General features: G+C 40.8%; 1 protein-coding gene across 4 annotated transcripts in view; it reads left to right on the top strand.

The window, feature by feature from the left end:
- The window catches only part of LOC113020647 (protein sidekick-2-like), an 85,187-nt gene that overhangs the window by 49,401 nt on the left and 7,986 nt on the right, over positions 1-27,800 (top strand). For all 4 annotated transcript variants that reach the window (XM_026164795.2, XM_026164796.2, XM_026164794.2 and 1 more), the window contains exons 4-37: positions 113-260; positions 4,064-4,197; positions 7,852-7,963; positions 8,390-8,580; positions 8,837-8,920; positions 9,059-9,253; positions 9,716-9,832; positions 10,106-10,273; positions 10,786-10,888; positions 11,877-12,053; positions 12,340-12,476; positions 13,191-13,338; positions 14,511-14,651; positions 15,824-16,005; positions 19,057-19,172; positions 19,478-19,673; positions 19,776-19,874; positions 19,998-20,189; positions 20,339-20,460; positions 20,585-20,694; positions 20,965-21,115; positions 22,520-22,757; positions 22,844-22,959; positions 23,082-23,271; positions 23,458-23,556; positions 24,073-24,267; positions 24,367-24,568; positions 24,661-24,764; positions 25,017-25,087; positions 25,210-25,345; positions 25,509-25,565; positions 25,993-26,094; positions 26,214-26,329; positions 26,415-26,601. In XM_026164795.2, coding sequence (XP_026020580.2) covers positions 113-260; positions 4,064-4,197; positions 7,852-7,963; positions 8,390-8,580; positions 8,837-8,920; positions 9,059-9,253; positions 9,716-9,832; positions 10,106-10,273; positions 10,786-10,888; positions 11,877-12,053; positions 12,340-12,476; positions 13,191-13,338; positions 14,511-14,651; positions 15,824-16,005; positions 19,057-19,172; positions 19,478-19,673; positions 19,776-19,874; positions 19,998-20,189; positions 20,339-20,460; positions 20,585-20,694; positions 20,965-21,115; positions 22,520-22,757; positions 22,844-22,959; positions 23,082-23,271; positions 23,458-23,556; positions 24,073-24,267; positions 24,367-24,568; positions 24,661-24,764; positions 25,017-25,087; positions 25,210-25,345; positions 25,509-25,565; positions 25,993-26,094; positions 26,214-26,329; positions 26,415-26,601 — 4,836 coding nt within the window. The remainder of the gene's footprint in view (positions 1-112; positions 261-4,063; positions 4,198-7,851; positions 7,964-8,389; positions 8,581-8,836; positions 8,921-9,058; positions 9,254-9,715; positions 9,833-10,105; positions 10,274-10,785; positions 10,889-11,876; positions 12,054-12,339; positions 12,477-13,190; positions 13,339-14,510; positions 14,652-15,823; positions 16,006-19,056; positions 19,173-19,477; positions 19,674-19,775; positions 19,875-19,997; positions 20,190-20,338; positions 20,461-20,584; positions 20,695-20,964; positions 21,116-22,519; positions 22,758-22,843; positions 22,960-23,081; positions 23,272-23,457; positions 23,557-24,072; positions 24,268-24,366; positions 24,569-24,660; positions 24,765-25,016; positions 25,088-25,209; positions 25,346-25,508; positions 25,566-25,992; positions 26,095-26,213; positions 26,330-26,414; positions 26,602-27,800) is intronic.

The following is a 27,800-nucleotide window of genomic DNA, read 5'->3' as shown; positions in this document are numbered from 1 at the left end:
TAATGGCAATTGTTTATTTCCATCCTTTTTGCTGGCAGGCATTTTCAGCATTTTCTGTTCTAGTATCTTTTCTCTGTCTCCCTCTTGTTAACTCACTTTTTATGTCTCCTAGATATGGGGGGTTTTGTGGAAGGTGAGAGGTCTCAAACTGTGTCCCAGGGCGAGGGTGCTCTAATCCGTGCACCACGTATACACAGTTTCCCCAGGCCCCAGATTACCTGGTTCAGAGATGGGCGTAAGATTCCCTCCAGCAGTCGCATGTAAGCCTCCATTCACCCCAATTTGATTGCTTTAGTTTAGACAAAGCATTTATGCATCTTACTTGTGTTTTTCTGTGCCTGTCTCAGAAAGTTCTCTCATATATGAGCTGTAGATGAATGCAGAGCTGTTGAAATAGAATATCTTTCACTTCAGAGAACTCTAAGAGGTTCAATACTGCTCACAGATTTTTTTTTTTCCAATCCCCCCACACACCATGAGTGAAGTTGAGCAGAATAGTTGATGAACGAATGTTGGCACAGGCCTTGTGTTCATCATTGAATCGCCTCTCAGTGATAAAGCGGGTTATTATATTGGCCCTATTGACTTTGCAGGCAGAATGATTGAAGGGTAGAGATAGAGCAGGCAGCAGAGGAACCAATTAGACAAAATTGGACAAAAGGCCTCAATTGATGATAGGTTTGACTGACAGCACTCACCCCTGGTTAGATTTCTGTCTTGAAGGGTCTATGTGTGTGTGTGTGTGTGTGTGTGTGTGTGTGTGTGTGTGTGTGTGTGTATGTGTGTGTTTGCATATCTTGCAGACATTTGTTATGTTTATGTATTTCAAACAGTTTTTAAATGATGATTTCATTTATTAAGGGGGAAAAGGCTATCCAAACATAACTGAAAAAGTATTTCCCCCCCTTGTTAAATCAATAATTCACTAACCACAAGCAGGCCTGATTACTGCCAGACCTACTAAATCAAGTAAAAGCTGTTTGACAAAGTGAAGTAGGTTAAAAGATCTCAAAAAACCACCATGCCACCAGTTCACCAACTGCCATCATTCTGGAAAGGGTTATAAAACCATTTCTAAGGCTTTGGGATTTCAGCAAACCACAGTGATCGCCATTATCCACAATTGGAGAACATTTGTAACAGTGGTCAACCTTCCTAGAAGTGGTAGGCCAACCAAAATTACTGCAAAAGCACATCAACAACTCATCCAGGAGGTCCCAAAAAAAAGACCGAGAACAACATCTAAAGAACTGCAGGCCTCACTCGCCTAATTTAAGGTTAGTGTTTATGATTCCACAGTAGAAAAAACAGTGGACAAAAATGGCATCATTAAGAGTTTCAAGATGAAAACCGTTGCTGACAAACACAAAGGCCCGTCTCACATTTGCAAAAAATGTCTTGATAATTTCCAGTACTTTTAGGAAAATACTCTGTGGACTATCAATACAGAACTATCTGGAAGGTTCGGGTTCTGATATGTCTAGTTTTAAACAAACATCATACCAGCAATCAAACATAGTGGTGGCAGCGTGGTGGTCTGAGGCTGCTTTGCAGCTTTAAGACCTGGACTTTAAGGCCTTTCCCTACTTGATGAAACTATGCATTCTGCTCTTTACCAGAAAATCTTGAAGGAGAACGTCTTAAGCTCTAGCGCACTTGGGTAGTGCAGCAGGACAAGAGGCCCACCTATGAATGGCTACAAAAAACAAAATAAATGTCAATCAAAGTCCAGACTTCAGTCAAATTTCGATGCTTTGGCATGACCTTAAACAGGCTGTTCATGCTTGAAAACCATCCACTGTTGTGGATTTAAAACAATTCTGCAAGGAAGAGTAGGACAAAAATCCTCCTCAGCGATCTCAAAGATTTATTGCCAGTTATCACAAATGCTTGACTGCAGTTCTTGCTGCCACAACCAGTTATTAGGTTCAGAGGACACATTTCACACAGGGACAGTTCCAATTGGAAACACATTTCCAAGTGCCGGTCTGTGTAGTGAATTTTTCTTTATTTATCTGTTTCTGTTTTTTGAATTATGTGGAAATATCCAATATTCCTTAATAAATACTGTGAAATTAATATCTGTTATCCAGAAAAGAGATGTAGGCTGTCTATAATGTCACAGAAAGCACCTCCTTATCTATGATCACCATCATGTCATAGCTGACATGAAGACATTTACCCTGGGCTGCATGTTGTTGGTTAAAGCATAGATTTGGTGAAAGTACTTTCTGAGTCCAGCTGTAAAAGTTGCAGTAGAAGCACTGAGGAATATTGTAAGAAAAATCTCAGTCCTTTCCATGAATGTCCAACCAATCCCAGAGCTAGTTATCGTGTTGTTTAGAGGTGAATCTTATTAGAAGCAAAGCAGTGAAACTTTGCACCGTGACAATGTGAGTCACTGACAGGATACTCTACATTTACCGCTTGTTTGCTCGCTTTGTGTCAGGCCACATTGATATTCACAGGTGTGTGTCTGTGTATCAATGTGCGTTTCTTTAAGTGTCTGTTGAATCTGTAAGAGCCTCAGCTCCTAATTGTCCAGGAGTCTGTCTGTTTATCCTGCACCGATCAGGTGGATGCTGGCAGATACAATGAGCCTAATCTGGCCCCATGCTTGGCGTCAGCTCTCATTTTCACCAAACCATCAGCCTAACCTACATTTAGTCATTCAAGAGGGTGCTGGGCCACAGCAGTGACAGAAAAGATTGGACTTGAAAACTGCACCTTTTACACATTCATGGTTTTTATATGTGTGTGTATTTTCTGAAAATTGTCATAAATACTACAAATGCAATTACCGTGAGAAAAATCCATTTTAAGTGCATAAATAACTACTCGAGCGGTTGTTAGATTTATTGTGAAATAGAGCCAATATTTGATATTTGCCTATATTTCAGTCCAAGAAATATACAAATTTAAAGAAATATACAAATTTAAAAAGTAAAGAAGAGAAACACCCATGACTGATGATGTTGCATAGTTTGTCAATCAGAAGGTATTCTCCCTCTTACGCTCGCTTCCCTCATTCAAAAAATAGGGAACGCCACAAATACAACAACCAGCCAAAATGGGACATCTAAAAATGAGTAATCCACTTGAAACAATAAAAACTCATTATTTTTTAAACTGCATTATCATATCATCTTATTTGAGTCCTTACTAAGCATAGATGTCACAACCAGCAAATGTTAAGGAAATATGTCTGAATCAACGGCTTTTTAACCAAATATCAACATCAGTATTGGTCGTGAGAGCCTAAACCTTACATACTACTTTACTGCTTTTTAACTTTCTTTTCAAATCTCCATCAACCAGGAAGAACTGCATAAAGATGAATCCTGATGTCTCTTGTATACCTCAAATATGTTGAAATCAAAGTTCATTAGTTGCACCAAGCTGTCTTAAACTATTAAGAGAAATAGCCAACAGCGTCAATAGCCAGCCAAGCAACTGCTTCCATGGACAAAACTCAGACTGGCCGCAAGTGTGTTTCTGTAGAAACCCTCTGGGATCTATAACAATTAAAATGACAGTGAACCCTTTAATGAAGTACTTTATATATTAAGCAGATAATAAAAAGCAAGACATGTTCTGAGTTATTTCCTAAACACACTGTGTATATTGTAGAGAGAAGTGCTCATAAAATTGTCTCTCTCTGCTTCTTTTCAGTGGTAATTTATGTGATATGTATGCGTATGTGTGTCAGTTTACCCTTCAGATTTATTGACTGTGTGAAACAACTACTCACTGGTTTAATGATTTGAGTGTTTCTGTGTGCTTGTTAATGTGTTTATGTGTGCGAATGTACGGTTTTGAGTTTGTTTGAGGATGAATTTTGCAATGTACAGCAGTTGGCTGAAATGAAATGGACTGGAAATTTCTACCACTCTTTGCACCTTTTAATTGGAAGCCAAATTGGTGGCCTTAATTTGGTGCAGCTGCACACTACCTAAAGGCAGTTTGTAGCTTTCTGAGACTAGGGTGATTGTTGCAGGAATTATTATTCACTAATGCACTGTCCTTAAAACTAATGCGTGTTTTTATTTGCATGGATACTCAGTGCCATCGCCCTGGACAACACGCTCGTCATCCTGTCCACCGTGGCCCCTGACGCAGGACGTTATTATGCCCAGGCAGTTAATGATAAAAACGGGGAGAACAAAACCAGTCAGCCCATCACTCTCACAGTGGAGAGTAAGTACTCACACGTGCGCATACATGTGTACATGCGTATACACAGGAAACAGACTTCTTCGCCCACAGAGTAAAGACACAGCAGGTTGTTTGTGTCAACATGTTGTTGCAGATGAAAATGTAGTTTTGGGTTGTGTTTTTTTTTTTTAAATTTGTGTATTTCCTCTTGGCGCATCACTTAGATACACATTTTATTTAACACAGTGGCAACACAACAGGTTGCTCAGCCAAAAACAGTAGAAACAGAGATAGCGCCCTCTACTGACAGGTGCTTTCTTTATTTCCCGATTTCTCTTTCTAAAAAATACATGCTTATCATACTCATTACCTGCAGCATAATAGATGTCCTCTTATTCTCCAAGGCCTACTCCAACCTCTGGCTTCAATAGCGAATTACAATGTTTTAGGTGGAACTCCAGCAGGACCTCTGTGAAAAGGCAGAAAGGCCCCATGGAGTACAACTTTGGTTGAAATCCTCCTAACAAAAAAACCAAAAATGAATTCTGAAAATGACGCTGAGCACACAGGGAATGATTAAGCATACACACGCCTACATCAACACACAAATCAAAGCAGAAGGTCGGCCTCAATTATAAAACCCACATGTGCACAATTTCAAATAAAGTTCGGCATTGGCGGCAGAAGCATGGTTTTAAGTCAAATGATTATGTAGTTTAACTGAACCTGCCGCTTCCTTATCCTCCCACCTACTGTCACCGTTTCTTATCTAAACAAAGTCACACAAATGCTCGCGCCTCTTATTTACTTTCATCTCAACAACATCAGTCTTTCTTCGCCTACCTCGACGACCCAATTAAAGGAGTCACTCAGTGTATTTTTCTAGCTATCTGGACAGAATTCCACATGATAGTATCCACATGATAAAAGTCACCATAGGGTTAACAGTGGGATGTTAACTGTAATATTGAAAATTAAAAACTCTTTGTTCTGCGCACTTTTAATGGCAGCTTCCTTCTCGCGCCAGCATCTGCTCATCATATCTTTAATGCAGCATTTGTAATTCAGTGCTCAACACGCACGGTACAGCAATCCCCGGGGATCAGATATCACTGGATATCACCCAGTCTGACCTTGCAGATAACACCGTTGTAGTTTGCATCTGAAAGCCAATAAGTTTATTTAATTTTACAACTGCATTTGTTCGTTGTAGCAATTCTCTGGATAAAAGACTAAACAATATGCAGTAGAGGGAGCACCATCTTCCTAAGGGAGCATACAAATGAGACAGAGCTGGGTGTAATAGTGAAAGGCGAACTGGAGTCGGATAAAGCTCCATGCACGCAGACATTCAGGCATCCTTTTTAATATTCCTTAGATTGTGAAGTGCTCTGTAGTTGACTTGGATTTACAGTTGTTTTTAGATACAGACAGATGTAAACAGGGTGGCACCCTTAGTAGTGAGAATTTGCTATGCAAGTCACCGCATAAATTTTTGCATTACACACTTGAGGTATCCTCAACACTGGGAGTTCATGAACTGCAATGCATTAATTACCGTGTGCCGAGGAACCAGTCGTGTCTACTGGAAAATTAAATGAGTTCTTTGATAAGTCAAATGGAATCCCACTTTTTGCTGCGTTGTTGGCAAACACGGGCTACATTTCCAGCCAAATATGTGGGGCATTTCACTTAATTAAACAAAACTGTTCAATTTCCGTGTTTACACAGATTTGTAAAACATTTAGTAAAACTCAAATCGAAATTAAAGTGTTAACAGCCACTCTGTGTAAAGGCGAGTACTTCACACAACATGCCAATCATCACATTTTCAGCAGCTTCAGCATGACTCTGTCAAGAGTTCTATTTAATAAATCATTCATAAATTATATGTGATCTTGGTGATTTTCAGCTTTAAATCTTCTTTGTAGAAGATTAATATTAATGCTGTTTGAGTGACTCTTTTCCATCAGTTTCTTTCTTCTCATTTTTCACTTTCACACTTACTTGTCGACTGAAACCTATGCCAATCAAACCTTACGCAAAGTCTTGCTTGTTAATTAGTCGCAAAATTTACACGGATCTGCCAAATTCTGTAATCTCACAGAAGTATAGCCAGTAACTGCAGAACCAAGTAACTACGATTTTTCCTCACTAAGCTCTTGGACAAAGGCAAATAATTGTAGCATGTTTATTTCTTTTTGTGTGGTTTTTTTTTTTAGCTTTCTAGGGACTAAAAGGCAGCTATTATAGATGGATTGATTGGTCTTCATTATGCTGATTATTAATAATGTCAACAATGTATTCAAAATGATACTTGATACGTTGATGAAAGGATTTAATTAATAATACCAAGCCTTCAGACTGATGCAGTACCACCAATTCTATGTATTTACCAGTTAATCAATAGGTAATTTGTTGCCTAGAAATATAAAAGTAATTTTGAATAAGGTTCAAACGAGCAAAACATTTAACTGCTCATCTCGATCTCTCATCAAATTTCCGAGATGATGACTGCAAAACATTTCTATCTGTTCATTTCCGTCTGTCAAGCGTCCTACAAATGATTTTTGCTTTCTCTTTTGTGTGTGTGTGTGTGTGTGTGTGTGTGTGTGTGTGTGTGTGTGTGTGTGTGTGTGTGTGTGTGTGTGTGCTGCCATGAAGAAAATCTTTGGATATTTGGGAATTCTTTGGCGTTAAATTTAATTGTTTATTTTTGAAATGTTTAATTCGTTCTGAAGAAATGTCAGCAGCATGTTAATTTTGTGTTGTTTGTTGTTTCCTTCCATGTTATGTTCTGGAAAGAATTTGAAGATACTTGGATACTGCATTTTAATTTGTTTAATATATATATATATATATATATATATATATATGTATATATATATATATATATATATATATATATATATAATTTTTTTTTTTTTTTTTTTTTTAGGTATTTATTTGACTGATGATCAAGAAACTATGCAGTAATCACATGGCGAGTAGAGTCAAAGTGGTAATAACTCACAGGTCTATTTTTAGTCAGTGTTTGTAGAGGAAGCATTGCTACAGTACTGTAGAGATTCTACAGGACTGAGCAAGAAAAGGTTGAGATTTATAATCGGGTGCTGCAAAATAACAACAACAATAATAAAAACTTAATTAGAGCCCTTATTAACCTGAGATGGTCTCACACGGACATCCGGAAACAAACTTCAAAGCGATGCATGCACACAGCACACTGTAAATGTCCAATCACTCAGACATATACAAGTTCACAGGCCCATACCCGTACTCCGGGGAGGTGGGGGGAAAATGAGATCAGATTCAGAGAGAGATCACTGATTGAGGGCAGTGAATCGATGGTTGGCTGGAGGCTCTGTGAAACCCGTGAGTGATGGTGCCGCATTTAATCGCCTTTTCTGTTTGTCTCAATTATGTTACATAATGGCTTCTTAACACCTGGGCTAACACCATGCTCAGTAAATGCTGTGTGCACTAGAAAGAGGATCTAAAGTAAAGACAGGGGCGTTAATAGTTGGTTGATAGCATGCTGGCTACTTGGTTGTGATGGTGACAAATTGTCAGTCTCTGTGTAAGGATCTAGTCATGCTCAGTTGGCTATATCAGGCAGAGGCACAGGCTTAATCTGAGACTGGCATGCAATTTAAAGATTTCTTTCACTTTTGTGCGTTTCTGTGTGTGTGATAGATGTGGGAGGACCCGCAGACCCCATTGCCCCCTCCATCATCATCCCCCCAAAGAACACCAGTGTAACAGTCGGGAGAAACGAAGCTATCATGGAGTGTGTTGCCAATGCAAGGTAAATGTTCACAAAGAGACATGCAGATCCTGAGGAGGAGACTGCAAATACACACAGTCAGGCATTCACACATTATCAAAACACCACCACCTTCTCCCACCCCCGCATCTGATATTTTGTGATTTAAATGAATCTTGGAATCTTTTGTTTGAACATAATAAAAAGTGTTTTGCACATCTCTCATTTTGTACCTCTCCTCCATTCTTCCCTTTGATTCAGGGCTTCACTCTGTTCTTCCAATCTTGCACAATCCCGGTTCTGAAATCTGACTATTATCTCAAATTCAAAGACTTAATCAGAATGACAGATGTATCCCATTGCTCCCCCAGTGCTCTGTAACCTTGAAACAGAATATAAATCTATATTAAAAACCACGCTCTCGGTCTCTTGCTCTCTTTTTCTCTTTTTCATCTTTTTCTTTTTCAGGCCTCTTGTCAAAATGAATATCACTTGGAGAAAAGACGGGGCAGTGGTCAATACAGGGATTCGCGATTTTGGCCGTAGATTGGTCATCAGCTTGCCTGCAGTTAGCGATAGTGGCTACTATGAGTGTGAAGCGTCACTTCGGAGCAGCAGTGTCCCCTCCGTCACGGCCGGGGCCTACCTGCATGTTCTTGGTAAACAACGTTACAACATACATTTTGACCCTACAGAAAGCAGCTTAGCCTAAATGATCAGTGCTAATCTTCAAGCTGAGATACTTTTCAGAGTCTCCATTCAAAGTTTATATTTCAGTATTAACGCTAATACTGTTATATAAAGTCGTGTAAATGCGCTATTGCCAGATGACGGTGATGATAAAAAGCACGCATTAGTTTTGTAGCTGTTTTTAAAGGCTATTAGCGAGCAATCACTTTTCTTCTTTGGAAACAGAATATCCTCTGTTTGTAAAAGAGCCGCCGAGTCACATCAGCGCAGAAATGGAGAAGGTAGTGGATATCCCCTGTCAGGCTCGAGGTTTGTGGTGTTTTTTTTTCCACTATGCTCCTGCATGTGTGAAAGACTAAAAAAAGCAGTAAAAAAGAAAAGAAAATGGACTACAGGGTCACAGTGACCAGAGACAAAAAATAAGTAAATCCTTTCCTCCCTCTGCAGGCACACCACAGCCAGAGATAGTGTGGTATAAAGATGCAGTGCCCATCAGCCCGGTGAAGATCCCCAGGTACAGGGTGTTGGTAGGAGGCAGTCTACAGATCAACGGTCTCCTGCCAGATGACACAGGGATGTTTCAGTGCTTTGCTCGCAATCTAGCAGGAGAAATCCAGACAAACACCTACCTTGCCGTTACTAGTATGTCCCCCTTGAAATTTCTTTTCAAAGTTATCCACACGTCTGCTGATTCATTCTGTTTGTCTTTCAGCTCCTTCCTCTCTTCTCTTTCCTAATCCTCTCTTGTCCCACTCTCTGTCTTCCCTTTCTACACCCATCTATCTATATATCTCTTTGCAGTGACAGATTTGTCAGCCTTGGATGCTCGGGCAATTATTGCCTATTTTTGAATGAGAGAATGAGCAGGAGAAGCAGAGAGACAGAGGCGCCTTGTCAGATTCTCAGAGCTGTCTCTGAGAATGAGACTTGACAGCTGCCCCTTTTGTCAAGTCCATTAAGCTCTCAGCTGCTACCTGCTTTATTAGGGAGAAAGCTGTTTATGTCTCTCATTATCACCTCTGTCTTACCTGATTTTGCTTGAACCTATGCGTTTTTCTCTGTGTCTGTGCGTGTGTCTCATGTGCCTGACCCCTCCCCATCCAGGTATTGCTCCTAACATAACCGCTGGCCCCTCTGACAGTGCAGTGATTGACAGCATGTCAGTCATCCTACACTGTGAAACCTCGGGAGCCCCGCGGCCAGCCATCACCTGGCAGAAAGGTGCGTGGGCTAACAGCATGAGGTATTGGGGAGATTATTATGCTGCATTTTGACTCGTCAGTTAGACAAGAGCTATGAAAAAGATCCAGAATATATATTTTCTCCAAACAAGCTGTATTTCTTTACTGTTGCTGTGCTGCTTTCCCTTCTGTTTGTTTTCTCTGACATTTCTCCAATACTTTAATCTCTCTTGTTCTTTCCCCACACACCCCCCCTTTCTTTGTTCCCCGTCCTTTCTCCCATATCATCGATCACTTCCACCCTTCCCTGCAGGTGAACGTGTCTTGGCCAGTGGATCGGTCCAGCTGCCCAGGTTCACCCTGCTGGAATCGGGCAGCTTACTAATCAGCCCCTCCCACCTGTCTGACGCTGGAACATACACCTGCATGGCCAGTAACTCGAGGGGCATTGACGAGGCTTCAGCTGACCTGTTGGTCTGGGGTAAGCGTAACAGCAACTGGACACCCTCTGTAGAACAGAATAGAAGTTTTTTGGAGCACACCATAAGACTGTGTGATCTAAGCTATTTAAGCTATTCTATTTTAATCTCTCTCTTTATTTTTTACATTGTTCAACACTTGTATAACTTGCTGAAAATGATGAGACCTAGTCTAGACCTTTGGAATATGAGAAAAAATAAAAGGAGAAAATGTCTTTTTTGGTATTGTTATTATTAAATACATGACGTGTTAAATTCTAGAAGAATTACATGCTTTTTTTTCTCCTAGAGGTCATTGTCAAGACAGTTGGACTTGCACGTGAACTCATTTTTGTGACTAAATTCACATTACAAGTCTCTGTAACCTTGCAAAATACTTTGCCCACTGAAAATAGAATATAATTTATGCTATTTCAGAGAGATATTGAGTGAAAGATGAGACCAATTCCTGTAATCTCTGTTCGGTTCACTGATCAAACAGTCTCTGAATAACAGCCTTTGGGCATTTTCACAGCACGTACCCGCATCACTAAACCGCCACAAGACCAGAGTGTCATCAAAGGGACTAAGGCTGTTATGACCTGTGGTGTAACCCATGATCCCAGTGTCACTGTAAGGTAATCTTTTGGAATATGCTCTCTTTTCTTGTTGGTCTTACTCCTCATTCTTTTTATGTAAGTAAATGTTGTGCAATTAAGTAGCACTTTTCAAAAAGAGCAGTATATGTTCACTTACCAGTAACGTGCCCTTAGGATCACCTTGGATTTTAGTTTCTTGCCCAAGGACACTTTGGCTTATGGAGTTGACAGACATCATGTCAACAATGGGAACTGTAGACAACCTGTTCTACTACCTGAGCCAAGGCCATCCCATATTTTTTAATCACTCCCAGCCTTGCGAACAAGCTTGGGCATCAGTGTTGTACTTAATTAGTTTATGAAATCTGCATGAGATCTCATAGTGTTTATCCACCCTTAGAAGACTTCCTATGGGAAGCATTCGAAATGCTTGGAGTCAGATTTAGGAATTAGTCCATTGCCTTCCCTCATTCTTTAGACAGTCTTGAGCATGACAGAGTGTGTGTACAGGCATCTGTCTCAGAGGGAGTGAAATGATGTCTATGGAGCCCAGTGATTAGAGAGCCTGTCACCTGTGGGCCTACGACATTGATCAGATTGCAGGGTAAACAGATGAATATGTAAACAGAGTAATAACTTCAGACAGCGCCTTTAATTAAACACAACACAGAGGAGATTAGCTGCAGAGCGCGAATAGTCGCTATTAATCACGGGAGCTCCTAATATTTGCATGTCTGCATGCATGTGCGCATGTAATGGGGGGTGTCCATATGTGTGGGTGGGTTAAATAACGAGGAGCGAAATCCGCGGATGATAAGTTGTGACACAGAGAGAGATTTTTCTGATCCAAACACTTTGCTGCCAGCTTTGTTGCGCTTTTCGTTGTTGCTAGCACCTTCTGTGTTTGGCGCATGAACTCATAAAGGGCAAACAAATTTGCTGTAACTGTAAAGTGTTAAAGTTTGCGTATGCGTGTGTCTGTTTTTTCGTGGGTAACATAGTTACGTTGTCACGCACGTGCTTTCAGACATGTGTGGGAGAAGAGCGGCACTGTGATTGACGTGAACACGTCCCCGCGTTTGCGTCTGGATCCTGACGGGACCCTGCACATCTCCCAAACGTGGTCGGGTGACATTGGAACATATACCTGCAGGGTGACCTCGGTGGGTGGCAATGACTCTCGCAGCGCCCACCTCCGAGTCAGGTTTGCATATTTACCCAATGTCTCCCCAGTCTTATCGTGCTGTTTTTAGTTGGTTTTTTTCCTCTGTGTTTTTTTTTTTCTTTTACATGCAACCAGGACATGATGGATGGATGTTTCCTCCACTGTTGTGGTTTATCACTGCTCTCCTCTCTAATCCATCAAACCCCTCGAATATTTACAATGCCTCGCTCTCACTCTAACTGTTCAGCTCTGTTATTTTCTGCCTTCTTGTCTGATTCTATTTCTCTTATCACTTGTTCCCTCTCACCCACATTTACACGTACAGGCAGTTACCTCATGCTCCAGAAAACCCAGTAGCAGTTCTGAGTACCACTGAGAAGAGGGCCATCAACCTAACGTGGGCCCAGGCCTTCGATGGCAACAGCCCCCTTATCCGCTACATCCTGGAGGTCTCAGAAAACAGTGAGTTTTTCCACCAGGCACCTCTATCACCTTTAACCATGCACACCTAATGCAAACTCACAAATGTAATAGTTTTATTAGTAATTTCAAAAGTGATATTGCTAGTTTGTTCTCAAAGGGAACACTAATTTGCAATCCCTCCTATTATATTACATTTCAATTGTGTATCTAAAATTGGCAGTTGCACACTCTCATACATTCCTCAATCTGTATAACTCAATTGCCTCACTTGTGCGTTTCCTTACAAATGAACAGGGAGACCAAATTGTTTTGCTGTCCAATACTCTTATCTTCCTTTCACTTGATAAAATCAAAGAAGTGGGAATGTTTTCACCCACTGAGACTAAATTGCTCAACCATTTCTCATCGAAGCTCAGGCTAACTGAGTAGATGACAACTCATTATAAGGAAAATGAATCTGAGGATGCAGATGGGATCTGGGTTTTGGATAATTGAATTGCAATTTGATATTTAGAGGGACTTTATGCAAAATAAATTATTTGTCTCTTATCAGTAGCTGCACTATTATTACTGAAAAAATGAAACAGTGGTGTGCAGGGATAGTCAGAAATAACAATGAATTTAAATTTAAGTTCGCAAGTGGTGGAGAGAGGTTTTTTTTTTCTCAAGAGTCTTAATGACCTCACAAGGTCATTCATCATTCTCTAGCTACTGCTCACAGCTTTATCTTTATGTGTGTCCTCTCTATCTCAGATGCGCCTTGGACAGTGCTGCTGGCCAACATTGAGCCAGAGTCTACTGGGGTTACTGTTGGTGGCCTCATCCCGGCGCGTTCATACCAGTTCCGCCTGTGTGCCGTAAATGACGTGGGCAGAGGCCAGTTCAGCAAAGAGACTGACCGGTGGGTGCTGCACTTAGCTGTTATGCATCTGCTGAATGTTAAAAATATTGCTCGTAGACTGTGTTTTTTAATGTGTACACTGGCCGCGAGACAAGCGTTGCACTTTGGAGGGCTTTTACTGTTCTGGAACAAGCCGTTCTTCCCCGCTCGTCTTGGCAGTTCAATAGAAAATCCTGTGATTATTTCCTGTAAGTCCACTTTTTGGTCTTCATTCCTCTGGGAGTGAGGGAGAGATGAGCCGGCTTCAGGATGGGCCTTTTCAAGATAAAACTGTGAATGAGCTGAAATTGCGCTTTGTGAAGACTTGATGGGTGCGCTGACCCAGCTTCGTCTCGCTCCCTCCTATTAACTTCCTTTGCCATACTTCATGAGTAAAATACAGAGAGGCTTGAAAGTGGCAGAGCTCAACACAGACTCAAATCTCAAGTGAATTTTCTTGACTAGGAAGAAGAAGCTGTCATAAACATGCAGGCCCACCTCCGCGCACTCTCACACACATTCTTAGCTCATCACTATTCACCTATGCACACTACTGTCTGACCTTGCGCGCATCAACACAACCCATTGGATGTTTTTTTCTAACTGCAGAAAGACCCTCCTCAAACCACACACTTTCGCGGAGCCAAATTCCAGTGTGAATCTGCCCAGACAAGAATGCACCACAGGAGGGTGACTGAGCGTCAGTGAGTGCAGGGCTTTTCTGAGGCACACCTCTTTGATCCTAAACACTCTGCTTTATCTCCTCCAGAGCAGTGCTCCGGTGCACTGGGAAGAAATCAAGATGTCATCTTAAATTGACTTAAGGGAAAAGTCTGCCTGGATCTCTCTTTCTTGTTCTTTTATATCTTTCGCTCACTCGCCCTGTCTCTCCATTGTGCTGCTCCATTTTTTACCAAGGCCTCTTTGATCTTTTTTCATGCCACAGCAAGCTGTCCCTCTGCGGACAGTATTATAGAGAATATGTTTTGGACAAAGACACAGCAACACTTAACCCAACTTTCCTTTATGGTGTTCTGAAAAAAACACAAAAAGCTGTCTTTATTATGTTTTGATGTCTATGATGAAATGGAATAGAAATATGCAGAAACCCAGGATAATTAATGCACGGCTTCACTTTGTCTCTGCTTTTACCTCTCCTTTATTCTTTCTTTTCTCCTTGCTCCTCGCTGCAGACTAACTCTCCCCGAAGAACCTCCCAGCGCCCCCCCTCAGACAGTCATCGCAAGTGGCCGCACAAATCAGTCCATCATGATCCAATGGCAGCCACCCCCTGAGAGTCATCAAAATGGTCCACTCCAGGGCTACATCATCAGGTAAAAAGACCATGACAACCTGCCTGTTTCTCTCTCTCTCTTTTTTTTTATCCAGGGATAGGTGCCTGTCTGGCCCTGTGCCATTCAGATGCGATAATAACTGTTATGCCAGTCCCTTTTCTCCCTTTCCATTTTGCTTCATTCTTGCTCATTGTGTCTGTAGAATAATTGGTGCAAATTAAATACCTTCTTCTACATCCATCTGTTGTCACCTCTCTTTTTGTAGCCATTTTATAACTGCTCTGCATGATTTTTTTTTTCGTACTCTTACTGCTCTCAGTCCCTCGCTATTGGCAAAAAAATGCCAGTAAAATCCTAATATATGTTTATTGTGTTCTGTCTACTCCCCGAAAGCCTTCGGTTGATCCAGAATGCTGGAGCATGAGGACTGACAGGGCTAGAAAGAGAGACCATTTTTCTCCCATTTTAGCTTGTCTTCATGTTGTCCTTGCTAAATCCAGAATCTGATTTAAAAACCTTTTTTCACATATAAAGTCTTGAATAGTCAGGCCCCATCTTATTCTAAAAACTATATCGCCTTGAAAAACCACTTCCCTCTCAGACTGCTGGTTTACTTCATATTCCCTAACACACTTGTGGATATTTAAAAGTAAAATGGGAGAGAGCCTTCATGTTTCAGGCCCCTCTTCTGTGGAACCAGCTCCCAGTTTGGATATAGGAGACATCCTCTCTTTTTTTAAGATTAGACTTAGGACTGGATCAGGTGAGCCTGAATGCTTCCAATAAGCCTAGGCTACTGTGGGGTTTCCATTATGGATTCAGTATTTCTTCTTCTTCTCACCTCTTTTCACTTTCTATTTGTTTATATAACACTTTGTGTTTAATTATTAGTTATTAATCTCCTTTTTTCCTCACCCCCAACTAGTCACAGCAGATGGCTGTCCCTCTCTGAGCATGGCTCTGCCAGAGGTTTCTTCCTTTTAAAAGGTTTTTTTTTTTTTCATTTCCACTGTCACCAAGTGCTTGGTCACAGGGTGGTCTGATTTTTTGGGTTTTCTCTCTATTATTGTAAGGTCTTTACAATGTAAAGTGCCTTGAGGCGACTGTTGTTGTGATTTGGTTGCTGTATAAATAAAACTGAACTGAATTGAATGGTCTGTGCGGTCCTTGTCTTTCTGTCTTTCTCTATCCTTCAATTGCTCTGCTCTCAGGTACTGTCTGTCTGGGCTTCCAGTTGATTGTCAGATGAAAAACATCACAAACCCAGACCAAACAAGTTTGCTCCTGGAGGACCTCATCATCTGGACCAACTACGAGATTGAGGTGGCAGCGTACAATGGAGCAGGCCGGGGCACCTACAGCCACAAAGTCACTGAGTGGACTCTGCAAGGAGGTGAGAGTAGCAAACAGACAATATTATAGTAAAAGCAGGGCTCAAGTTAATCGTTGTCTGCAGGCATCACGCTGTGGGTTTCAAAGTTTCCCTTTTTACTTAAAATTAAGCTTGAAACGTGAAACTTGACACATTTATCTTTCTTTAATGTCAAATTAAGAGTTATCAATCATGCAATCATGTTTTCATTTTTTTATTTACCACTGAAATGGTGATGTGTACACATTTTAAAGAGTACAGTCACTACATTTTTTATTTCTGTTTCCTATCTTGAATCATAAATCAGCATTCAGCACAGAGCAGCAAAAAGGTCTGTAAAAGGCATGACAAGTCATAAGTAAGTGCTATTTTCCTTTCAACGCTGCTTATTTTTAGTCTTAATAAATGCTGCGATAAACACAGTATACAGCTATGAGCCCATAAGCGTCATCATATACTTCAGCCCAGGCTTTTACTTAACTTTTAGTTTGGGGTTTGAGATTTATCTAGATTCATTAATTTTGTCCTTGCTTATTTTTATCACATATCTCTGTATGGTTATGCATAACACATGCTTACTACCTTTTAAATATATATGTTTTTCTTTGAAAATGTGTGTCTTTTTTACTGAGTGCCCCATTAAAATGCATGCTGTTGTTCAGACTTTCATAGTTTCATAGTTTCCAGATTTTTGCATTTGTCCTTATTTTTTTTATTTTAGAATGTTTTTGTTTGTTTGTTTGTTTGTTGGTTGGCTGGTTGGTTGGTTGGTTTTTATTATAATAATAATATGTTATACAGTAGTGGCAGCAGGAACAGCGCTATGATTAGCACTGTTGCCTCACAACAAGGTCCAAAGAGGGTTGTAGTTTTGAATCGGCAACGTTTCTATGGGTAGTTTGCTTGTTCTCCTCATGTCTGCATAGGTTGTCTCCAGGGACTTAAACTTCCTCCTACAATCCAAAGACATGCAGTTAGTGAGATTAGGTTAACTGATTACAGACATCCCAGTCTCCATAAGTATAACCTTTATTTTGACAGCCCAAAGACTTTGGTTGTTTTTCTCAGCACAGATTTAATTGTTTCTGCATATAAACTATCGAGTGATGATGAGTGTCAGATATGTGACATATCTTTTGATTTTTGCAGAGAGAACCTGTCTCGGTTGGCTTCTTTTCTCATTGTACATGCTGAGTAGTGTAATTAGAACACATATTGTGAACTTTCCCCGGTGTCATACAGCTACATATTTCGACACGCCTACTGATTCCAACACCTTAGGCTTCTTGTTTCCCTGTCTGTTCAAAATCTTCAGAGGATAAAAGTCAAATTAGCAAAATCTGTTTTTGCCTTTGTGGCAGCAGATCTGAAGGGAACAAGCTTTTAGATATTTAGCTTTCGGAAATCTGGCTTCATATTTTTTTCCAACGTGACGTTGTAACACAGTAACATGCTGACTTTTTGTAGATTCCAGCTTTTGTGTTAGCGTGTTGAAAGGTTAATCTGAGTTTTTACTTTAAGATTTAAAGATGTCATCATTGCTGCCAGTCAAGGTCAATCCATAGATGACAGTATGTCTAGAAATCTTCCTTCTATACTTTACCAAATGCCTTCTGATTCAGATGCACTGTGCTGACGTTGAATGTGATTTTAAATTCCTTTAACTTGTATATAAAGCTCTGACAGGCTTAACACATATCTCTGGATGCCTGTCGTGGTAAATCCATTACATGAACAGAGATCTCTGCACCATACTCAATAAATATTCCCTTGAGCATCCATAAGAAAACTGGGAGGGTTCACATTTCATCATATGTTCCATTTCCTGCTAAGAAACAGTTATCCAAGGAAAATTCAGAAGTTATTTTTGACTTCTTTGGATTTTACAGGCGCTCGGGTTTTTGCATTACTAGTCTGTTACACTCTTTTCAAGTCTAAATGTCAGGTAGCGTAAAAGAGAGTGAGAGCAGGCTCTTAGTTTGTTCCTATAGTATGGAAATAAATACACAGAGCTCTTGTGTCTGTCTTAGTTATGATTATAATTGCGCAGCTTCAGCAGCACATGCCTTTTGTTTATTTTAAGAAACACTGCTCTTCGAGTGCTTTCTCATTTCTCCCTCAGTTTCCTCTTTGCATTCTTCCATACATAGCCCTTTGTATAAATATTGTTCATTTGTGTAATGAGCCCTACATGTGTCTTTGAGATGAATACAAGCTGTCTCTTTGAATGCTTTGTTTTGTCTAACGACAAACTTTTATTTTGAAATGAGGGAATCTGTCTGGCACAACTAATCTTAAAACCTTGGAAATTTGTGCACACATTTTGTGTAATGTCTGATCAATTAGCCAGTTAATGATCGATTCCAGCTCAGAATCCGTTGCATCTGCAATTAAACAAATGTGTGGAGAAGCACAACCGTGCTGTGGCGAATTAGCAAAACTATGAAACCTGGAAAGTATAGCATATGTCGCAATTTTATTTCCCTTTTCTCTTCACTTGCAAAAAATGTAAAAATGGTTTCATCATCTGTGTCATTGTTAGTGAACACGAGCAGTGAACATGTTTGGCTGAGCTCTCGTTAATTGGATGTTTCCATCATTCGTGCCATTAAAGACAGAAGAGCAGAAGAGCAGGTTATGCTCTGAATTTCAATACAAGAGAATTAAGAAATGCACAAGGACAGGAGGACCAGTACCGGCCAGTCAGCTTCATTAATGTGCAACTCCCTGACTGTTTTCCGGTGTTACATCAGAGTGGCATGCTCGCTTCAAACAAACTGCTGCAGGGTTCACCTGGAAGCTGCCTGAGGCAACTGCTTTCACACCCGGTGTGATTGGCATGTTCTTACCTCCCCAAATGAGCAAAAATAAAAAATTCCCTGAGCCTGATTCTCACGCTCTAAATGAGGTTGGTCTGAAAGCGCCTCTTGAAGGCTTTTCCTTCCATGTCTCATCACTATTCCCATTTTTCTCTCTTCCTTTGCTTATCTGTCTGCCCCTCTCTCCCTCTACCTTAATCTTTCACTCTGCCTGCACCTCTTAATGTTTTTTTTTTTACTTCCTCTGGATCAGTGCCCACTGTGCCACCAGGAAATGTACAAGCCGAGGCTGTCAACTCCACTACTGTGCGCTTTACCTGGACTGCCCCGAGCCCGCAGTTTATCAATGGAATCAACCAGGGATATAAGGTGAGCAGCTCCTTTCTGTAAACTGGTGCACTCTGGTGGTCAAGAAGGGCATTGTTGTTACAGTATACAAGCACTATCAGTCAGATTTTTTTTTAAACTCACTTGATAAATCCTAAAAAAATCTTTGGTACCCAAAATGTCAGTTCAGTTCAGTTCAGTTCATTTTTATTTCAAACATTTCAAACATGTGCCTTCACAATCATTACAAAATATCATTCCATTATTTGTTTGAAAAGGAGTAGGCTGAAGTATTTACTTATTTGTCCCTACCTCCACAATAACATCTCCTGTTATTCAATTTCCAGCTTTTGGCCTGGGAACCAAGTCGGCCCAACGAAGTCGCTGTGGTTACAGTGCGCCCCAACTTTCAGGACAGCGTTCACATTGGCTATATAGCAGGCCTTAAAAGGTTCACAGAATACTACACTTCAGTATTATGCTTCACTACCCCGGGAGACGGTCCCCGCAGTCCGCCTCAGCGGTTACGCACACATGAGGATAGTATGTGTCCCTGTTCAGGAAGTTATGTTGGTATTTAAAGATCATTATGTGCCAGGCTGTTGTCCTACTCATACGCTATTTGTTTTTATTATGTTTTTATAGCCCCTGGTGCAGTGGGACACCTTAGTTTCACTGACATATTGGACACCTCTCTAAAAGTTAGTTGGAAGGAGCCACAAGAGAAAAATGGTATTCTCACAGGTAACCATTAAAGATGACTATATAACATGATTATGTCCCTTTGCGTTGTCCACTGTTTTAAGTCACCAAGACATAAAACTGAAATTACTGCGTAACTGTTTGGTAATTCCCCACCACTTTCAGGTTATCGCATCTCCTGGGAGGAGTTCAACAGGACAAATACCAGAGTAACCCATTATTTGCCCAACCTGACTCAGGAGTACAAGGTTACGGGGCTCACTCCTCTCACTACTTACACCATCCAGGTGGCAGCCATGACCTCCAAGGGCCAAGGCCAGCTCTCTGCTTCCACTATTTCCTCTGGTGTACCCCCAGGTCAGGCCTTTACTGAGTAGTTTAACGATTAGTACTCGGTAGACACTAGAATAGTAATTTTACTGAGCGGATTTCTGTTCAGCAACCTCTAAATTCTATGAACAATTCAATTACTACTATTCAAGTGTTCATTCAATTCTTCACTACAGAGCTACCTGGCCCTCCAACCAATTTAGCCATCTCCAACATCGGCCCCCGCTCTGTCACTCTCCAGTTCAAACCTGGTTATGATGGCAAAACATCCATTTCCCGTTGGCAGGTTGAAGCTCAGGTATGATTTAGTTAGACATTTTAAGATTATTGTATTTATCTTTATTTTCATGCTTAGGTTGAACTGTCATTTTTGTTTCATTTGTTCAGCTGCTGATACCACTCCATTTCCCTATGCATTTTAGATTGGTATAATTGGAGAGAATGAAGAGTGGCTAATGGTTCACCAGCTGGCTAATGAACCTGATGCTAGATCACTGGAGGTTCTGGACCTGAACCCTTATACTTACTACAGGTGAGTGCACACGCATCAAACCACTGCGCACCCTCCACACACAGAAACTGTCTCTCCTGTCTAATGTTAGATTAGGAATTATTTTAGCCTTTAACTCTGCTCATAAAAAGATCCTGTTCCCTTTTGCTACATTGACCGACTTTGTTTTTGGACATCATTAAAGCCCCATTTCATCAGACCTGTAACAGATCAGTTCTAATCCTCTGTATCATGATCAACACCAGTTTATCCACAATGTTATCCACAGTTATCTGGCTTCCTTTGTTGCAGGTTCCGAATGCGTCAGGTAAACATCGTGGGCACAAGTCCTCCAAGTCAGCCGTCCAGAAAGATCCAGACCCTGCAGGCCCCTCCAGACATCGCCCCAGCAAATGTCACCCTGCGCACAGCTAGTGAGACCAGCCTGTGGCTTCGCTGGGTGGTAAGCCACCCTTCATTTCACATTGGTCCCAATTCAGTTAGTCTGAAGTTTATTGAGTTTCATCAGATATTATTAGGTCAGGACTCAATTTTGGATATGTAGATTTTAGCATGTTTTTGCATGCACCATGTAAAGGCTATTTTTAAATTACTTTTTTTTCTTCTGGAAATGTTGGAAAGTATGGTTGGGATAAGACAGAATTGGGAAAATGCCCTTGGGTTGTTAAAATTATTAAGATAAGCTTTGTAAAAATCAGATTTTGGTGAAGGACATAAAAATTCATCCATCCATTTACATTTTACGGTCCCATAAAAATCGTGGGGAAAAAATCACATAATAAAAAGTTTGCAATAAAATGATTACTTTGACAGTTTAAAATAAATAAACCTGTTTTCAAAAGCCTTAGTTTAGAAACCTTTTTTATGTTGTTTTTTTTGCTTCTGCAAATTTGCTGCTCTTCTCTGGATTCTCTTATATGATGAATAAATAAAGGAGATGATATTTACGATGGTTCAGAAAGCCACATGCACTATGTCCTTGGTTATGGCTAATTTCTGTGTCAGCAAGGTTCTCTTTGCGTCACCGCGGTGTCAACTAAGCACCGAGACACAGAGACTCGTGGCATTCCTGCAGCTCCTTAAAAGGATTAAAAAAGGTAGATATACCAGCAAATAGGTGTCAGCTGGGTAATAGGCTCTACAAATTGATGACATAGCTCACTGATCGTGACCTCCTTTCACAAGCTGAGTGTTAAACTGTCGTAAAAATTTTGTGGCTCACTTCATGGCTGTGGCATAGAAGCATCTATGAATCAGGACTGCGCTAATTTAAAAACTACAGCTCCTTATGTTCAGTGCACTTAAGCACTTGCAAACATCAATTGTTTGCAAGTGCTGGTGATAGCTACTATTCTCAAATAATTGATCTATGTTAATCTTATTAGTACTGACAGACAAAGTTAAGTGAAAGTGAAAGTGCACAACTCTGTTGCTTGTGAAGCTTGCACACAAGAATTTCACTCACATGTGCTGTACCAATGTACCTGCACATGTGATGTGACAATAAAAGTGATTTGATTTGATTTGATTGGAAGAATATTGTTGCATTTCAGTAATAATATATTTTTAAAAATCCGAAAAGCTATATTTATGCCCTGCTAAGCAACTACATTTTAATTGCTTTTCAAGACTTGTAGCCTAAATATGAACCTGTAGTTCCTGATTTAAAGTTCTACAGTTTTCTTAAAACATTATCGCATTTTAAAATCTAAGCTAATCCCTGCAATTCAAACGAATTCTTCTTGTTCTGGCAACACTTTGTACCTACTGTCAATTATGATGAAATTTCTATTGATCTTGCTTGAACTGTGGATATAAAAACAGCAACAACAAAAAATCATCTTAGCCTCTTCCAGAGTGGGAGTACAATGGCAATCCAGATCTGGTTGGGTATCGCATCCAGTACGCCAAAGCCGGAACTAAAGGGGGGGTCCTTTCTCACGTCATAATGGACCGCCTAGAGAGGGAGTTCACCATAGAGGACTTGGAAGAATGGACAGAGTATGAGGTCAGAGTTCAGGCCATCAACGGTATTGGCTCTGGACCATGGAGTCAGCCAGTCCACTGCAGGACAAGGGAGTCTGGTGAGAAAATAAATATCCTATGGCAACATAAATCACATAAATGTCATTGAAGTCTTTTAAATGTCCTCCTTTATCTTCTGCTGCAGTCCCCTCCAGCGGCCCCACCAATGTCTCAGCATTCGCCACCACCTCCAGCAGCATATTGGTGCGGTGGGGAGAGGTCCAAGAGACTGACCGCAATGGACTCATCTTGGGCTATAAGGTAACAGCTCTGACTGTTTGTCTGAAATTGAAACAGATTTCAGAGTAAAATTCATATAAATAATGTGCTTCTAAGTGCTAATACTCCTAAAGTCATTATGTAAAATATTCTGCATCTTTCAGGTTGTTTATAAGGAGAAGGACTCAGACACAGCTCCAGATTTCTGGACAGTAGAGGGAAACACCAGTCATAGTGTCCAGCTAACTGGTCTGGGCAAGTATGTGCTCTATGAGATCCAGGTATTAGCCTTCACACGAATCGGAGACGGAAGGTGCAGCTCACCGTCCATTCTAGAGAGGACTTTGGATGATGGTAAATTAACTTTTCCAAGCAACTTTAACCTTTCTGCTGTAGCTGAAGCTCTTCATGTTTCATCTCTAAACAAATGTAATATCAATAATGTTCTTTTTTCAAATGTATACATTTGCTTTTCTTAAATCACTGGATTTCTGTTATGTATGATATTCTTGCCTAATGATTTTTCATTTGCTGTGACAGTACCAGGCCCTCCAGTTGGCATCTTGTTCCCAGAAGTCAGAACCACCTCTGTTAGGCTTATCTGGCAACCTCCTGCACAGCCTAATGGAATTATACTGGGTGAGTTTACAATAAGCAGAACTTCTACTATAGACTTTGATAGCATTGGGAGAGAAAGTCAAGGCTGGTCAAGGCAGTGGAATTTTATTTTTATAACAGCTTTCAATATGTAGGAGTTATAAAGGGCAGTGAATGATATATTAAAGACATTAAGCAAAGGTATAAAAGACATAGAAGGCAATAAAAAGACACAAATTAATGGGATGTAAAATGAGTAAAATATACGAGAAGATGAAAATCAGTTAAAATAAAAAAGACAAATTAAACAGAAAAATAAAAACTTACAGCTCAGCTTCAGTTCTGGAGTGTCCCAAATTAAATTTCATAAAAATGAGGGGGGGAAAAAGAGCCTTAAGTCTTAAGCCATGATTAAAAAAAAATTTTTTGACCAAGAGTGGAATTTCCCTTCAAATTTCCCCATCTCCTCTGGTTTGATTTTGCACTGGAGCCAATTTGTTCTTCTTGCTTATCCCTTTTTATGCCCGACTTTATTTTGATATGAGTTTGTCTTCTTAGCTTATCAGATCACATTCAGAAGAAACTCTTCAAATAGCAATGCTGCCACCGTAGATGTGCTGAGCCCCAGTGCACGACAGTACACAGCAGCAGGACTGAAACCAGAGATGGTTTATGTATTCCGGCTCACTGCTCAAACACGCAAGGGTTGGGGGGAGGCTGCTGAGGCTCTGGTGGTCACAACAGAGAAGAGAGGTTAGTGTAAAATGCTGCAGCTAAAATGTATTATTTAAATGATCCACCTCTAAATATTAAGGCTGAGAGGGACCGTGTGTGTCTGTCTGTGCCCTTTAGCTCGACCCCAGCCCACGAGCCGTCCCACAGTGCCTCAAGAGGAAGTCCAGGCTCGTAGAGTGCTGTTGTCATGGGAACCAGGCAGCGATGGCTTGTCCCCAGTTCGTTACTATACAGTCCAGTACAGAGAGCTTCCAGACAGCAACTGGACTGTTCACTCTGCATCAGTCAGTCATGAAACAAACTCCTATATAGTGGACAGGTAAACATAAAAGTCTGCTTTAATAACTGCATTACCCTTATTATTGTTAGTAGCTCTGTGTGACATATACATGCCTTCTTCTCTCCCTCAAGGTTAAAGCCATTTACTTCTTACCAGTTCCGTGTTAAAGCCACCAATGACATTGGAGACAGTGAATACTGTGAGGAGAGTGAAGCCATCACTACGCTACAGGATGGTAAGAATTTGTGACTAACCCAGCACGCACCACAGAGACATTATCTATTGATTTTTCCATTGAGTTTCTAACTGCAAAAGCATGCCTTTACATTTAAGCTTTGACTTTGAATTATCGCAGTGAATACTTTACGTCAACAGTATGTGTATTTACTGTCGAGCTGTTCTCCACCACACTGTTTGAACGCCGTATCGCTTTCCACAGCTATGCTGAACTGGTAACACAATGTTGTTGGTTTTTTATCTTTTCTAGCTCCAGACAAAGCACCAACAATATTGTCTGTTACACCCCACACCACCACCTCTGTACTGGTCAGATGGCAGGTAGGTTGGTAGCTTGAAAATGCTTTTCCTTTCTTTTATTTTGCAAAGGATAATAGAATAGAAACTAATATTAATTGGCCATCATTAATGTTGGACATTAAGCAGACTTCCTCTCCTCCTAGCCTCCTCCTGAGGACCATATAAATGGAGTCTTGTTGGGGTTCAGAGTCAGGTACAGGGAGCTACACTATGACAGAGTACGCAGCTTCACTGTCCGCACAGTCAACAGTCCCTCAACCAACTGGGCTGATCTTACTGGTGAGTTAGCTACTTTTTGAAAGCTTTTGCCTGTTATTTAAATACCTTCACTTTAGCATCACCGAATGCTGCAGGCGATCCAAAAAATATAAACAGAAATGCGCTCTTTGCCATTTTTCTAAACCCGCTTTTATTCCTCCCTATTTTCCTATTTAAACTCCAGCTCCCTACAGCGTCAGGAACTTGAGTGAATCCTCGCTCACCCAGTATGAACTCGATAGTAAGTCGCGTATCTCTCTTTATGCCCCTCTCTTCCATTACCCTCCATCTGTTTGCATGTCATCTGTGAAAGTTTATTTGCACAAAATATGCCATTTGTATACTAATTTACAGCAAGTGTGCCTTCCATCCTCCCACTCATCTGTAGCCACTAAGGGACCACCGCGGTTTCTTACTGTGTGCAAATGACTTTAATCTCTCCAAGCTTCCCTGTCATTATTTCAGCATGCGTTCTGTCTTTTTAATCACTGACAAATCTTCCACGTCCCCACAAGAACCTCATCTTTTTATCAGTATGCTTCTTAATTCTCACACTCCATTGTTCTGCCACGGGCATCACTGTGACTGTCTCTCACCGGAGTAACTTCTTATTACTCTTTCATCCTAACTGTTCTATTAAAATACTGCTATGGGTTCTCTGCTTGCAGATTTGAGTAAACACAAACGCTATGAGATTCGTCTCAGTGTGTATAATGCAGTGGGGGAGGGTCCTAGCAGTGCACCACAGGAAGTGTTTGTTGGAGAGGCGGGTATGTTTCTTTTCTCTCTGTGCAGCAAGTTTGCAAGACTACTTACCCTTTATCTTTATTCAATTTTTAGCAGTTATATCACATAATAGCTCAATTACTTAAATCCTGCCCTTATCTAGTCCCAACAGCCCCTCCGCAAAATGTGGTGGTCCAGTCCTCAACAGCAACACAGCTGGATGTTACTTGGGACCCACCTCCTCTGGATGCCCAGAATGGAGACATACAGGGCTACAAGGTATCAATAATGTGTATTTATGTCCATGTTTATATTTTTTCATTGAAAACCTTATGAATCCCAAACTCTGTCATTTTCTTTCCAGATCTATTTTTGGGAGTTTCAGCTCCAAAATGAGACAGAGCGCCTGCGTACCCTGTTCCTGCCAGAGCTTGGGGTGAAGCTTAAAAATCTGACAGGATACACCACCTACATGATCAGTGTGGCAGCCTTCAACGCTGCAGGGGATGGGCCCCGCTCCCTGCCCACCAGAGGGCGCACTCAGCAAGCAGGTGAGTCACGCAAAATCCAGACGTGGACAGAAAGATTACAGTGATCCTTCAAAAGACCAGAGGGATTTATCTTGCAGCATCGTGCTTTTTGCAGTCTTTGGATCTATATATCTTATTCCTCTTTATCTTTCGTTAATCCCCCCTCCCCCTGTCATCTGCACAACGAGACGGCTCATTATTTAACCACATCGCTCGGTGGATACATGGTTTTCAAAGCTTTTGAAGAGTAGAGCGATACAAAAGGTGTTTTCATATTGACTCATTGTGTTTCTATAGCTTTAAGACAAATAACATAAAAGCTTTCCCTCCTATTCAGCAGGAAACATTCTCACTGAACAGTTTAGTTTTGTCCTGTGAGATGTAGTATTAGAGATCTTTTTGGCACATCCTACTGGACAAGCCATGGGGGAAGCAGCCTAATGACAGCAGGGGAGAAAAGAATACAAAGTGCGGGGGGACACATGTAGATTAGTATTTTTTGGCTACAACTGCACAAAGATGTCTGTGTTTACGAGCTAGTGAAAGTCCCTCTTCTGCGATTTCTGCAGAGAATGGTTTACAGTGTATATTTCTCACGTCTCTCCCACCCCCTTGAAGGCTGTGACATTGGCAAGGGGTACAAAGTGCTGAGAACTTAAAAACACAGGCAGGAATTTTGGCTCCTCACACAACAGGGTACTGGGAAGTGAGCCAACACAAGCTTTTGTGATTTTTATGCAGAATTGTGTCTAAATCCTGACACTTAGCTGGATCTGGGTTGGTTCAGCACTCAAATTTCTCAAAGCTGTTGTTCAAGGTCACAGAATGAATTTTAGTGTCACTTCAGTGTCTTCTTTTGGGTTTGGGGGAATTAGTTGCCTATACTGCTGTGCAGGACTTTGTTTGGTCCTCTTTCACGGTACCCAAATTTTTGAATTACACGCAACATTTAATTTCTGCTGATTATTCTTTTTATTTATTTATTTTCTGAACTGTCCTAGTATTCAATTTCTGTGTTAATTTGCATAGCTTGTCTTTTATGAATTTGGCAAATGTTCTTCTTGGCTGTAGACACTAAGCACTGCCCATGGATTTCACTGATTTGCTGATCCAAAAACCAAAACTTTTTGTTGCCAGTGTAGCTTTGAAGGAAAAAGCACAAGTAACTAATAAAAAATGTTTTTAAAGAAAACTATTCATATTTACTTCACCGACATCTC

Source organism: Astatotilapia calliptera, chromosome 4 (genome assembly GCF_964374335.1).
Source record: "Astatotilapia calliptera chromosome 4, fAstCal68.1, whole genome shotgun sequence".
Lineage (NCBI taxonomy): Eukaryota > Metazoa > Chordata > Actinopteri > Cichliformes > Cichlidae > Astatotilapia > Astatotilapia calliptera.
The sequence above is the reverse complement of the archived record's forward strand: the minus strand, read 5'-3'. Positions and strand labels throughout refer to the sequence as shown.